Source organism: Anneissia japonica, unplaced genomic scaffold, assembly GCF_011630105.1.
Source record: "Anneissia japonica isolate Jap-2015-1 unplaced genomic scaffold, ASM1163010v1 scaffold585_len4108843_cov191, whole genome shotgun sequence".
In the NCBI taxonomy this organism is placed as follows: Eukaryota; Metazoa; Echinodermata; class Crinoidea; order Comatulida; family Comatulidae; genus Anneissia; species Anneissia japonica.
The window spans coordinates 1,758,432-1,773,139 of NW_022716829.1; the positions used below are offsets into that span (position 1 = coordinate 1,758,432).

Here is a 14,708-nt window from a genome sequence, read left to right on the forward strand (position 1 = left end):
TGGTGGGCAGAGGAGTGCAGGGCAACAAAGCCTTGAAGTTTTCCACCCAATCTAAAGCTAAACTCATGGCCCTCCACCCACCCATATTCACCCAATTTTCCATCCTTAAAAATTAAAATCCACTTTTATTATTTAGAGTTTACCAATGTTATCAGCCACCCACCCTTAAAATTTCTACTACCACCCTTAGGTTTCTACAGCTACAACCCTGTGGGCTCCCACCAGGGCACTGCTCCAGACCTAAATGGTTCCCATCCCCTTGTCGGAAAGCTTTATTTCCCCTTTTGGTGAGGCACTTTATAATTTTATTTTAGTGACTGATTCAAAGGTTATTTTTTTAACAATTTTTAAAATTTATTTATTTGAACGTACACTTTCGTTACAGTGGCACTCATCGATTGACAGTGTGTTCAAAGACAATAAAAAAATATTACAAAGTAAAAAAAAAACAGTAAACAAAATTTCAAATAGTAATTATATATTTATAATCAAATACATATATTTATATTTAAGTACAAAATATGGTAATTATTTACACTTGCACACTTACACAAATGCTAAAAACACCCAAAAAACCAGATACTGTAAAAGATGTCTTGAATTGTGAAATTTTCTTGAACTTTGCTGCAATTATTGTAATAATTACATTTTAACCAGAAATTTTCCTGATAGGTGCATGGTAAACAACTCTTTGTTTCTAAAAAATTCTGGTATTTTATCTAGCTTTAAATATAATTGTATCACAATTGAAAGTTTAAAGATTTATATTTGTAAATTTTGTGATTCTATAATTCTGTATTATAATTATAAACAACTCAGGAAAATAAATTTCATCAACAAATGTACAAATATGTAGAATCAAACAAATTTAATATGTGCGGTCATGCAGCAAAGAACATTAAGGTGAAGAGTTGAAATCACGAATGGACATGTTTACTCGAATGGAATCTAAGGTAATAATAATATTATTATTGTTATAATAAGATTAGATCTAAAAATATATTTTAACTAATCATGACTGTCTCTTCATACAATGGCAATGCTTATATTTACAGTAGATCTTCAGGCTCTGGAATGCTTGCCAATTTAAATTCGCAATTACAGTTTGATCCGTTTTCAAAAAGACTCTCAAAACTCATTTATTTCATTTGATTTTAATATGTAATTAATTGATTCTTTTTTATTTTACATTTTGTTCCTGCATTGTACTTGCCTTGCCTGAGTTTTATGTTTATTTTATGTTATGTTGTGCCTTGTTGTAAAGTTTTCATAGGGGAAGGTTTGTAGGGGGTGGGGGGTGGGGTGAGCTGTTCCCTTTTTGGAAAGTAATTAAAAAAAAAAAAGAAAAAGAATGAAAGAGAAAAAGAAAGAAAAAGAAATTATTGATCTCCCAAAATGCCTCAGAGGTTATTTTTGGGTGTCTGGATCCTCTTCTGCTTTATAGAAATGGCATATAACTTTTTAATTACTATCTTATAAAATACTAAAAAATGTGCATCTTTTGAGCATTTGAATGTTTGAATACTGTAGCACAGGGGACACTCCAAGCACTTACCACCTTTCACAAGCAGAATCACTGCAACTGATAATATCCATCTGTGATGGTACAGGTAAATCGTAATCTTACCCTGTTCCTGGTAGAAGTGTTGCCGTTGCCTCTGCCTCCTCCTCATCCTTTGAAATATCATCCTAGCTAGCCAGGGTAATTCGATCCTCACCGCCTGTCAACCAGGTGTTCTTTTGATTAAACTTATTTCAGAAATAGCTGCAGTGACCTCAGAGTCAAACCTACTGCATTCATGTATTAGCTATTGGGCTGAAGTTGATATTTGAGACTGGGAAAAAAAGTAATAAAATCATTTAGTACAATAAAATTATCAAAATGACTTACAAAATAATAGAGTGAGTGAATAAATAGAAAATATTTTACATAAAAGTCTAAAAAAAAATTATAACCCCTCCTTTGGGTTACCCCTTCCTGGAACACCACTAAGGGGACACTTTTTTGGCCACAAATCAAGGAAAAATATATAAGGCCCTATTTAACACTACAGTCAACCCATTTTGAGGGAGACACTTCTTTGTTCAGGGGCATTATAGTGGACAGCTTTTTCTGGGGTAGCCACCCCTCCCCATCCCCACTGCCAGACCCTGCTCCCACTCATAAGACCCTGCAGTGCTGGTCTAAGCTTCAATGGTATATCTAGAGTCTTGAAATGGGGGATGATGGGGGAGCAACGGTGAAGTGCATGGGCTTGATGATTAAGTGAGGGGCGATTGATAGCTTTTCCTTGCAGTTAAAAGCGCACGCCAAATCTGATAGTTCAGGCAAAAACTAAAAGCAGAATGTAATGCAGTAAAAACAGAAATCATGAGTGCCAATTAACTGTATTGTCGAAATAATTTAACAAAACAATCTGCTCCGGGACGACTAAGTGGGGACGGGAATGGAGGGGGGGGGGCGAATGGAGGCAGACTACTGGAGGGGGAGACTGGAGGGGAGTCAACCGAAGGACGCGTTTTTTTAAAGAGGGAACGCATTTCTATGGGATTCCCTCAACCTCACCCAGCCTGGGGATCCCATATCCAACAAGGGCCCTTTTAGCCTAGGCATCCTTGTACATACCGGTAAAAATTATGATACAGCTCATGTACTATCACTATCATATCAACTTGGCCTCTCTTACCTTACTTTTGTTTATTCCAGCCTGCCCATCAATCAAATGTCAATCACATTCACCGGTACCAACATTTCCGATTGACATTCCTGGGCCTGGAATCATTTCATGATTCAATGACATTTACTGTTAATTTTATACTACTTACCACTCTGACGAGGGTGTTTTCCGTTGTGGGATCATGAGAGGAAAAAAGTGAAAATGTTGTTGTGGTATCGACATTTCTTATTTTGTTTTAATTTCTTGACTCAAAATGCTGACAATCAAATCAATCAAATTTCGCTGTCACGTCAATTAGTCGTACAGGCCAAACGCTTGGTGGTGTTACAATGACTGACTTAACGTCTGGAATTGAAGGTTAATTATGCATGTGTTTTTGGTCCGTATGAATTCCACAGCACAGCTACGGCACACAAAATCTGAAAATAAACTCACTAAAAACCTGAAGTATTCTCACAGCTCGTCTTTCAAAATATGCAGTAAAGTGTAAGTACAGCATGATACAAACGAAAAGGCTCTGATGAATATTTTAGGTAGGGCTACTACTTACTAGGCCCTAGGCTATACTACTTCGTTCGAGACGAAGTACTTCTTGGCCGGGTAGGCGCCGTAGACTTTCATAAGCCTAGGCCTAGCTTGAGTTGATTAGTCAAGTACTACTAGTTACTGCTCCCTAGCCTGGGCCTAGACTCCTAGAATAGATTGGCTAGAGTAGGGAAACTACGTACTTATTACGGTACGGTAGTGGCTTAACTAGAATAGGCTCGGACACCTAAAATTAGGGTGTATTTGGCTAAAATAAAGGGATATATAGGGGCCTAGTACTAGCAAAAATAATAAATAGCAGAAGATAGAGCAGCTTCCCAAGAGAGTGGAACATCCGGTCGAAATGCATTCTGGGTACACAGAGAAAAATTTTACTGCATCCGTGCGGCGGCGCTATATAGTAATAATAAAGGCGCCGCTCTGGTTCGTTTGTTTCCTGTAGTTTCTCCACTTAGTAAAATGTTCAAATTTTGCTGCAACCGCATGAGGGCGGATGTTCCATCGTTTTTAATGCAAAAATGTGGAACAGCTCATTCTTCTGCTATTTAAGTTCTTTGGTACTAGTATGCTAACTTACTTAGGTTCCATCAAATCGGGAATGAAATTTGGTTGTTTGGCAGTATTTTTTATCCAGCCAAGGTACAAAGTTGAGTGCATGTGTCATACTGTAAAGTTTTTAATGCGTGGATGATACCTCAAAAACGAACAAAGCCATGGGGGACGCCCCACCGGGGCATCAGCCCACACTTGCTCCGAATACTCTCAGAAGGCCTCCTTAGCAGTTATACCCATTTGGGAATTACAGTCAGGTGCATGTGTATAAAAGATCAGTGTCATGAAACCAAATAAGCCAATACAGAAAATAATTAATTATTTTATCTTAGCGCGTGTTTCTGCTGAATAACGCCAAAAACACATGTTTTTTATAAACGGTTAAATTCCTCCTGAACGCATTTCTAGTGAAAGGTACAACTAATAAAAACACGGTAATGTGAGTATTAGCAAGTGGGCGGAAGTTAAATGACGGTCACCAACAGAAGTTGAAGCTGACCTTACTTCTTGCGAGAGAAATTCGTAAGCAACACACCACGAAAGTATGAAAAAAGTATGGTATGATCTTCAAGCATGTCATCCTATTGGTTTAATTTTTTTTCCCCCGAATTTCCTGCGGACAAGCGATCAAACCAACAAAGAGGTCAAACTATCACTGCCATAAAACGTATTTCTGATGATGCCTAAATATTAGTGAAACATTGAATAAAATAATATGTCGTCGTTATATAGCGCTTAATGCCTTAACAAAGCCTCTAAGCGCTTCACATTACTACCCCGGTCATTGGATCAAACACATATGGAACACATTGAACACCAAATTAAATTATTAAATTAAATTATATTATTATTCCATAATATTGCGGCTAGTAATCAGCGCAGTTGTGTTGGAACCTACCAGGTACCCACTTGTACTCCTTGGTGAAGAGAGGCAACCATAGATAAAGTGCCTTGCCCAAGGACACAAGCGATTTGCACAGCGAGAGTTTCGAACCCCCGACCTCGAGGTTGGGAGTCCAAGCCACAACCGATGCGCCAACCGCTTCTACACCAATTTGTCGTGATGATGTGATTTATAATTTCTATTAATTTGTTGAAGGTTTCAAATTATACAAAAATGGCCTTGTCAATTGGACAATATGTCAATAGTGACATTCATACTATTTATACTTAAACTCAGTGCACATCCTAATGGTATCAGGATAAGTTCTGCTTATTTTTTAAAAGGAATAAGGAAGCTTACATTCTACTATTCGGCAAGTTGGTTGGATGAGCGGTTAAGGCAGAGGTACCACAATGTATAACCATAATATCAGCACTGGTTCAAATGGTTCTGGCGGTGGACAAGTCTTCTCGGATGAGGACTATAAACCGTAGGCCCATTGTCCACAATTTGGCTCATGTGCACTTTAAAGAACCCAGTACACCTTTAGAGACGAGTAGGGGTTATTCCGGTGTACTGGTTCATACAGCCCCTGTTGTAGACAGACAAGAGTAGCTGGTACTACGTTACCGGGTAGCTCAGACACGAAGTAACCCATAGAGGGAGAAGCAAGTTACTGTTAGAGCTAGTCCACACCTCAAGCGCTTTGAGACCGGTTTGGTATAAAGCACTACCGGTATATAAATCCAACTATACAGTATTACATTACATTCTCAAGGGACGGCAAAAAGTGAGGACACCTAATGGAGTAAGTATAATTTCAAGATGCCTAATGAGCTGTATTAGTAGAGATTCATAATATATTCAAGGTCAGTATTCTGCCTTTGGTGAATTTAATATGATAAGGTGTTGTAGACCCAAAGGCATTTTCTAAGTCAAAAACATGATTATAATTAGCATCATGTTGTAATGCTGCACTTCATTCTGTTCACTGCAACCATAATGAGCATTTATGAAGGCCTTCTGATTCACTGAGGGGTTCCTAATAATTGAGTCCTTCATCTCTTTGGCTATAGACCATTTTCCCGAAAAATTTGAAATGGAAGTTTTTGATAACCTGGCAACTACCACAGAGGGACTTTTAGAGGCCTAGCATTTTGCTCTACGTAGTTACCATCATGGATTAAATCAACGATAATAATCTAAATTACTAACGAGCACAAATATTTTAAAACGGAAAAAAAAACATGAAATGTTTATATTAGAAACAAGTCTAAGTCCTGAAAAGCTATTTCAATGCTTACATATATAGTAATTACAGTAATTAGCAAGATTGTATATGTTGTCCTGCGTATATAGGTAAGGTCTAGCTGTGCTATGCGGTGCTCTATTTGTATTAACTAGCTAGCTGCTTAGGCTAGGCCGCTGGAAGTCCTCCAGTGAGTTGTGAGACATTGGCGGTGCTGTTTCAAAATAAATCTGATAAAATTGTCTATTGAGATGTAATCGTTTGCCAGTGCAAGATGATAATGCTACAGCTTCATCCTAATATCTGCAAATTTGTCTTAACTTGGAGTCTCTGGAATTAATTATTTGATTAAATTGTATGAAGATTTTAAATTTTAAATTAAATTATACTTGTTAAAATAATACTCAATATTTACTAGCAGATTATTGTTTCTAAATGTGTGTGAATGCTGATTGCAGATATTGTACAACAAAAATATTCATAATTTGAAACCTTCAACAAATTAAATCAAAATATTAATAGAAATTATAAATCACATCATCACGACAAATTGGTAATTATTTTTTGAGTCAAATAACTTTTTGAACGAAATATACTTAAAATGCATTGATTAACATTAACAAAATTATAAACATTGAAAATAATTTCAAGTTAAAGACAATTCTACTGTATCTTCAGTATCTTTGTCAATGTCAACTGGTAATATGTAGACCAGTTCAAAGTGAATTAATCCACAGATGCTTATATTTTTATTCCAATGGTATCAAGTTCCAAGCATGGCAGGCTATGTTTTATCCTTTAAAGTTGTTCATGACAGTTCTTAATACCTATATTTCTATCTAGTAGTTTTTCATAAAGCTTTTGCTAGATTGGATTAGCGTTCTGCTGTCTTGACATGTTTACATTCATTTGTTTTCAAATGTCAATTGTAGTTTATGTGGGAGGTAAGCTGCAGGTCTTGTTGTGTTAATATATGGCGCAGTATTTTCTCCGTTAACAAAGATTTAAACAAATCACCATTTTACAATTGAAGACAAACTTTACAGCTCTGTAGAAAGTAAAGTTAATGTGCTTGTCCAGACATGGTAGATTTGATTCGATATTTATAAGCCAAATCAAACTGGAGAAAAATTCTTAAATCATTCAAGAAAAAATTAAAATAACCCATATCCATGGTCAGTTTTATTCTAGTTTAAGCAGATGATTTTTTTTTTCATTTATCTTTTTATTATTTCACATTTTATTTATTGTTATTGAAATTATTATGAGAATCAATATTAATAATTCTTTTAAAATTCACAGTACATAAAGATAGTTGTAATGTTGCAGAAGCTACAGTACGTTTTTATTACAAAGCATACTATAATTAGTCTTTGTTTTATTTCTACAGGATTTTAAATATCATCAATGATGGAGGCAACCAATATGGAACCTCCAGAAGATGATTCAAAAGACAACAGTCTGTCAACTGACCAATCAGTAACATCGGCTGATGAAGCACGTCTCACAATCCCAGATGATGATGATATTGCAAAACAACAAAATTCATCTGACACATTTGATAAACCGCTGTCCAAAAATCAACTGAAAAAACAGAAGCGGCATGAAAAATGGCTGGTCAGACGATCAGAGAGAAGGTATTCCAGACCACAAATCACTCAGGTTTTTTTCAGTCATGCTGAGTGATTTATATGTCTTTTTGTTCAACTACTACTTTCCAAACAAAATTAGATTGAAAAGTAAAATGTTGAATGTATTTCATTGTCTCTTGATCGTCCCCCCCCCCCCAACCCGGGTGGAGATGTGTGCTATAAAAGCCTTTAATAGTATTATTATGTAGATAAGGATGCAAATGATGATGCAATTTTTGGTCATGTGGTAGTTCAAATTTTCCAGTCCTGTTGCTGTTGGTAATGATGATGGTATCATGTACAGCCTTCAATCAGTATAATATAAATGAAAATGATTTATTTATATGAACATTTTCAGGAAGGTGGAAAGGGAAAAACGAAAGCAGAAACGGAAGCAGATGTCTGCAGAATGCGCAACCGAAGGCTTTGGCCCACCGGTAAATAAGATACGCAAGATGGATGACCCAGAGGCAAGTGATGTTAAGGTCGTCATTGATTGTAGTTTTGATCAACTAATGAATATTTTTGTAAGTACAGTAATGCATTTCAACAAATTAGTTTTTTTTTTTTTTTTTTGGTAACTAAAAAAATCTAGAATTTTTGTAATGGACACTTGTAGGTTAATGGAAATTGAACCTCCCATGGCAGATTTGATAAAGTTCAGTTTTTAAATTCTTCAGAAAAGTCACGGTTCTGAATGGAGCATGCAGATTATATCCTTTTCCTAGCACACAATAACTCGTAGAATAAGATTTCTATTTTTTTTATGTGGGTTGACTTGTTTCACAAATTTCTATTAATTATCTTGTCTACCTCCCTGGATTTGTGCAATACAAAGAAGCCATTTTATGAATGTATTTGAAAAATAATAGAATTTTTTTATAATAACTCTTTTGGAAAACGAAAGCCAATTACTCAGAACACGAGAGCCAATTATGTTTTGAATAATATCCACTTTTAGTAATAATAATAATAATTTATTCGACATTTCATTTTGTAACAGTGGCAACACACAATTAGTGGTATAGTCAATCTTAAACAAAGAAAGATTTAAGCAGTAAATAAAAAACAAAGCTAAAAAAAAGTGCTTAAGTTAAAAAGTATACTACAAATACTAAACTAGATTCAACATAAACAAAAGGCTTAACAAGTGTACAAAAGGCTTAACGAGTATACAGTATATAGGACTGCAATATCTATTTATCTTGGGTAATAATCAGAGTTATTTATAACAAGCCTTGGAGAATGTATTTTTAAAAATTTGCTCTAGTGTTAGTGCAAGGCTATTCTTGATTATGGTTGTGTTTTAGGTAATGTTCAATTATCGTTACGTTATGAATGTGGCTCTGGACAGTATTATGAGGTGAGTGGTTGGCTTAGGGGTATTCGTGCTTTTTGAGCTGAAGACCCTTTTTCAAACCCAGACAGTGTCGGGTTTGAATTGGAGTCTGATGGCATGGCTCCTTGAATAGCCCTCATGTTGAGAGTTAGGTGGGTTAAGGACCAGGGAAATTTCATTGTTCCCTGTTAAGGACAAGTTTTGTATCCGTATATGTCCGCTATGTATAATTAAGTTGCAAAATTTTTAAGTTAGTTACTGGAATCTGTATACAGGCTTGCCTCCTAGGTTTCGGCATTTGGTAGTTGAATGGATGGGAATAAATTATTAATTAGGTAATGGTTAGGGTGTATTTAGGTAAACATTAAATTAAAAATAATGGGTTACATTGGAGTTATGTTTAAGTTTGGTAAAGGTGAGGTTAATGTAAAGTTTGAGTTAAGGTTATATTATTTTTATATTGCATTATGTTTAAATTATGTGATAGTTTGTAGTTCTATGACGTAGAGTGCTCGATATCTCAGATAGAGCTTAATAGAAATAAAACAATAGCAGATGAACTTGGTTACTTCATATCTTTAATCGCTACAAATTTGTTTCATATGACCATATGGCCCTGTGTGGTCATATGAAACAAATTTGTAGCGATTAAATTAGGATTTTCCTTGTCAAAGATAAAAACTTTTAAATTTTAAAAAAACACTCTTTTTTTTCCATAAATCTAAATTTTGTGTAGGATGTAAAAAAGCTTGTGAAACAGCTTCAGCGATGTTATGCAGAAAATAGACGAGTTGAAAAACCATTGCAATATTATGTGTGCAGTTTCAAGGACAAAACCAAAGAAGTATTTGATAGTAGCATTCAGGGGTACAAACAATGGGATGTAAGTATCTCAATATACCTCACAGTTCTTAGAAGATGTTTATACACAGAATGTTGTCTGCTGTTACATATTTTTAAAACTGACTAGTAAGAGCTTTCTTATTCACAAGCCTTGGAATTGTCTAAAAATTTCCCAGCGAAAAATGGTGAAATGCACAATGCCTGCAGTGGTTATATGCAGTACAACTGAAAGCAATTTTTATAAAGAGTTTTTGCGTTGCTTGTTTTTATGTGAGGAGGATAAAGTAACAGTCGATATTTGTTTATTGCTAGGTTAACTTTGAGGGTCTGGATCCAGAGTCTAAATTTGGAAAAGATAAGCTTGTGTTCCTGGCAGCAGAATCACCAAACGTCCTGCAGAATCTTGACCCACAGAAGGTGTACATCATCGGTGGCCTAGTGGATCACAATCACCACAAGGTAATACATACAAGTTACAGAGGAAATATTTGATACATTAATGATATGCTGTGGAGTGGACTAGTGGGTGTTACATGATGATAAATATTTGAGAAAAACATATGTCCCCATAACCAGTTATCTACATACCAAAGTTACTTTTAGTTAATTATACTCTTTGGAGTGGTTCTGAATAACTTGATGGTAAAGAACCTTGCTTTCAACCCCAGAATTTTGGGTTCAGTTCCTGTGATAGCAGACTGAACAACTTCATTCCCACAGCATCATTTAAGACTTAGACTATAACAACTTCAACAAATGAAAAATATTTCAAACCAAACAAATAATAATAATAATAATACTAATAATAATAATAATAATAATAATAATAATAATAATAATAACTGATAAAGCCTATGCAGTTTGTATTTAATGAGAGTGGATGGGCAAAAGAAGATTTTTAGTTTTATTTTTATAGCCCAACAAGACAGACGATTACCAGTGAATTGGGCTAAAAAACAATTAATTTAGGAGTTGATATCTTATTTCATCCCTTTATATGAGCTATTAAATATTGAAATTGATTATTTTTTAGGTTTATAAGGTCATAGAGTGTATATCTTAAATTGGTTTCACAGTGATATACTGATTTAAAAACATATTTTTTTAAATATTTATACAATAAATGTCTCTTGTTGATCCATATTTAATTGCACACTTGATTGATGGTTGTTTGTCAGATTACATATTTTGAAGATGGCAATATTAATGATGTTGTTTCTCAATTTCACTGTCTTCAGGGTCATAAGCATGAAATGTTTATGTAACAGGATATCTTTTTTCCCCAGGGTGTGTGTTTCCAGTATGCACTTGATAGAGGCTGGGAGCATGCTCAGTTGCCCATTGGAGATAATATCCAAATGAAGTCAAGGAAAGTTCTAGCAGTGAATCATGGTACGTTTACATGAGTTGGCCATTTTACCCCTATTTTACAGCAAGTATACTGGCCAATAATAGGAAAGAATAGATGCTCTTCACACTAAGTCTTATTAAGAAGCTTAGGCATTGGTGTTCTTTTTTAGTAATCATGAGATTTTGGTACTTTACAGGATTTGAACCAAGAATCCTGGGATTAGAATTTGAGAAACTTAATCGCCAAGCTACATCCCCACCCCAATAGAGGTTGTGTTATTGGGGAATAATTTGGGTACAGACAGCAGCATGATGTGTTATGCCACATACAGTAGATCTTAAAGCACAAGTGGGCGAAGTGCGGCCTGCGGGCCGCATGCAACCCAACAGTGATTTTTTTTGCGGCCCAACGAAAATGAATTAAAAACCCTATGTGTGCAGCCCGCCAAATATCTTTGTTAATGATGTTGATGAATGTTTATTGTTAATAATTGATTTTAATAAGTATATTTATATTTTCCATTTCAGTTTTTGAAATATTATTGCAGTTTGTACAATGTAATGACTGGCTGCAAACCATTAGCAAAGTTATTCCACTTAGGAAACAAGTGATAGAACAAGAGGAAAGCCAATCAGATCTTACAAAAAACAAAGAAGTGGCAGAAAAACAAGAGAAGAGCCAATCAGATGAAACAAAAAACAAAGAAGTAACAGAAACACAAGAGGAGAGCCAATTAGATCAGCTAAACAACAGAGGGGTATTGGCAACTGACAAAGAACTATCAGATATTCCAGGTGATGTTTTGAATTCTGCTGCTGATTCTAGGGCTGTGGGTATCCCTGAGGAATCAGATGTTGTGAAGTCACTAACTGGTCATGAAAGTAAAGACCTTAAGAGTGACCCTGCTGAAGAACCTAATGGCGGTGATGTTGAAGATGGAAGCTGATATGAAAGGTATTGTAGAGTGTGCTAACGTCTGTATTGGACGTTAATGCTTTTAGCAGTAGTAACATGCTCAGATTGTACTTTGTATGGTCAAACTTACCATATACCTTTCAGTTTGAACTAAAACATTCCAGTACAACAACTGTTGTGAACTTATTCTTGCTGAAATTGCCGAGAATAAACTTTGATTCCCCTGGTTATGGGCCTGGAATGCTATGACTAACGCCCGTATTCTTAAAACAAACTTTAGTCGAACTTCGAACTAGAACTTCATTTAGTGCTAGTTGCATCTTTAACTTCAAATTTTATTCACAAACAATGTAGTCGAAGTTTTAACTACGACTAAATCAAGTCTTAGTTTTAGTTCAACTGAAGACGACTGGCAAGCCACGACTATCAAACTAACCAATGAAAAGGGTTAAATTTTAGAGATCCAGTAACGCGGATGAATATTAAGCTGCCGTCTGTGGTTCAAAAACGTATTTCCTCATAATTCATAATAGACCATCATTTCCTTAATTAATTTTCTATAATAATAACTATATTAGTTGTTAACATATTACAATAGAGAATTTGAACAGAGACTGAAAATTTGCTTTCTTTGAAGAACTATTATAGTTGAGCCCGAGCGAAGGCGGCACCATCTTTGTTGTAGTTATTGTGAAGCTACGGGATCGCAACGTAAGGGGATTTCGTGCAAATCAGGAACTATCGCATGTGGCTAGCAAACATGTTAATTTCTCCTTCTGGAAGCTAAACTTGATGTCTCTTTTGTTTAACACACCAAAGATATATCAAACCTGCGTATACAATCGTTTTTATTCGTTTCACTTTATCGTGAGTTACAAAAAACACGTTTTTAGTGGGGTAAATATTTCAAGTCAGCGATTTAGTCTGACCCTAGGCTGACTAAAAAAATCGGTCTGCGGAGGTATCATTTTAGTCGAGGTTCACGTCATTTAGTCGTAGTGCTAGTCGAAGTTCGTTTTAAGAATACGAAATGACGTAATTTTAAAGTTTTTTTGCTCGAACTATGACTAAAGTTTGTTTTAAGAATACCAGGGTAGGTCTTATAAATTACGATTAGGGAGCAGAGAGCTAATATTTGGGACTGCAGATGCTCTATGACCAGGTCTTTGAGGTGGAGATGTTTCGTAAGAAAAAGATCATTTTAGGCGAGGATTGAATCCAAGTGAGCTTTGTTTTTTGGAGTAGCAGTACACCATTATCTGACCTTGTAAATGTTCTATATACCCAGCTTTACATCTCCTTCAATATATGATTCATTAAAAGATTAGAAAAATATGTTTAAAATATGCCAGCCCACTGCTTTATTCTTTGTTTCTATTGTATATCTATTTTTAAAACAGTAACATAACAACAAAGATCTCTCACCAACATCAATTTATTGCATACAAGAAAAACAGAAATGATTTTTAAACAATAAACAAATATTGTAAGCACACTAGCTTAGTGTGCAAAGCAATGGTATTTGGAAAATCGCACTTTTATACTGGTTTCTTATAAAATTGGTTTATTAATTGATGGTTTCAAATAAAGTGAATTTCATTAAATAGAAATGATAGTTTAACTAATGGTAACTTTCCTAAAGCCCTGTCCAAACTATCAAATTTTATTTGACAAAAACATGCAAAATGCCTAAATATGGTCATGATGACATCACATCATGACCATATATAGGCACATCATGACTATATATGGGCATACAACAATTTTTTGTCAAAGAAAACGTGATAATCTGGACAGAGCTGAAGGTAGATATTTTTAATATTATTTATTTTTATTTTTAACTTATATTTTTGAATTCACATTTTTTTTTATAGTGCATAACCTCATCATCAATTTATATTGGGATTTACTATGCAGATGAAGCCATTATTGCAGGAGGGGTGGTCGACCAACACTCATTAATATATAGCACAGCACCCTAAACTTGTTTTGTTTTTGTACATAAGTATTTCCATGTGCACACATTGAAGGCATGTAGCAAACAATCATGGCATATAACTAGTGTTTGCATATAAAGTGTCATTAATAGCAGTTTGCTTTTTCATATTGTAGCTCAATACTGTCTTGAAAATAATTAAAAACCCTAAAATGCAGGTTAAAATAAAAATGTATAATTTAGTTATGCCTTGAAATTTGACAGACATACCCACTTAGAGTTACAAGATTTTTTTTTTTCATTTTTAGACCACAATATTTTGAGCATATAATTCTGAAACTGAACATAGAGGGCATGGTACTTGTTTGAACCATTCTCTGTTATTATATGACTTATTCACACATAGTTTGTTCCTCAGATTAGCTCTTCAACCAAGAGATGTAGAGCTAATCTTTTTTTTTCTGGGTTAAATATAAGCCCACAATATTGACCCCATTACCAAAAATAATTGTGATTATTAACAAAATTGGAATGTTTATTACCACTGAAAAAAATATTTACATTGTAATACTTACAGGTGGTTTACTACTTAATTTACTGTACATGTGCTACTAATTTCAATATATTTTACATACAGTACTTGCTTGACACCAACATGCTGGTACTAGCCTCAAATGTGCCCCCTTTTTAGCCAAGGAGCACAGGCTGCACATATGTAGTAGCAATAAACCCAAACAAATTAAGCTCCTATAATCCCAATTTTTCAAATGAGTGTGTCCTGATGA

The 14,708-nt window shown here is 34.9% G+C and overlaps 2 protein-coding genes across 5 annotated transcripts in view; one reads left to right on the forward strand and one right to left on the reverse strand.

Annotated features, from left to right (window-relative positions):
- LOC117109843 overlaps positions 1-2,963 on the reverse strand; it is a 26,021-nt gene extending 23,058 nt beyond the window's left edge. The window contains exons 1-2 of the mRNA XM_033252285.1: positions 2,827-2,963; positions 1,628-1,835 (exon numbers count right to left, since the gene is read on the reverse strand). The gene's annotated coding sequence lies outside the window, so the exon portion shown is untranslated. The remainder of the gene's footprint in view (positions 1-1,627; positions 1,836-2,826) is intronic.
- On the forward strand, positions 2,873-12,026 carry LOC117109841 (tRNA methyltransferase 10 homolog A-like). 4 transcript variants are annotated; one of them, XM_033252277.1, is made up of 7 exons: positions 2,873-2,890; positions 7,299-7,545; positions 7,898-8,066; positions 9,615-9,761; positions 10,034-10,180; positions 11,008-11,113; positions 11,600-12,026. In XM_033252277.1, exons 2-7 carry the CDS (start codon positions 7,316-7,318, stop codon positions 12,016-12,018), a joined length of 1,218 nt encoding a protein of 405 aa, XP_033108168.1. In that variant the 5' UTR covers positions 2,873-2,890; positions 7,299-7,315; the 3' UTR covers positions 12,019-12,026. The 4 variants fall into 4 exon arrangements, with proteins under 4 accessions (XP_033108168.1, XP_033108169.1, XP_033108166.1 ...); XM_033252278.1 differs by lacking the exon at positions 2,873-2,890 and adding an exon at positions 3,021-3,164 and having other exon boundaries at positions 7,898-8,009; XM_033252275.1 differs by lacking the exon at positions 2,873-2,890 and adding an exon at positions 3,023-3,164.
- Positions 12,027-14,708: the final 2,682 nt, after the last annotated feature.

Bases quoted from the DNA above. Each gene is read 5' to 3' on its own strand.
- LOC117109841 (XM_033252277.1), top strand. From the start codon at position 7,316: ATGATGGAGGCAACCAATATGGAACCTCCAGAAGATGATTCAAAAGAC. The intron at 7,546-7,897 runs GTATTCCAGACC...GAACATTTTCAG, and splicing joins GTCAGACGATCAGAGAGAAG to GAAGGTGGAAAGGGAAAAAC. The intron at 9,762-10,033 runs GTAAGTATCTCA...GTTTATTGCTAG, and splicing joins AGGGGTACAAACAATGGGAT to GTTAACTTTGAGGGTCTGGA.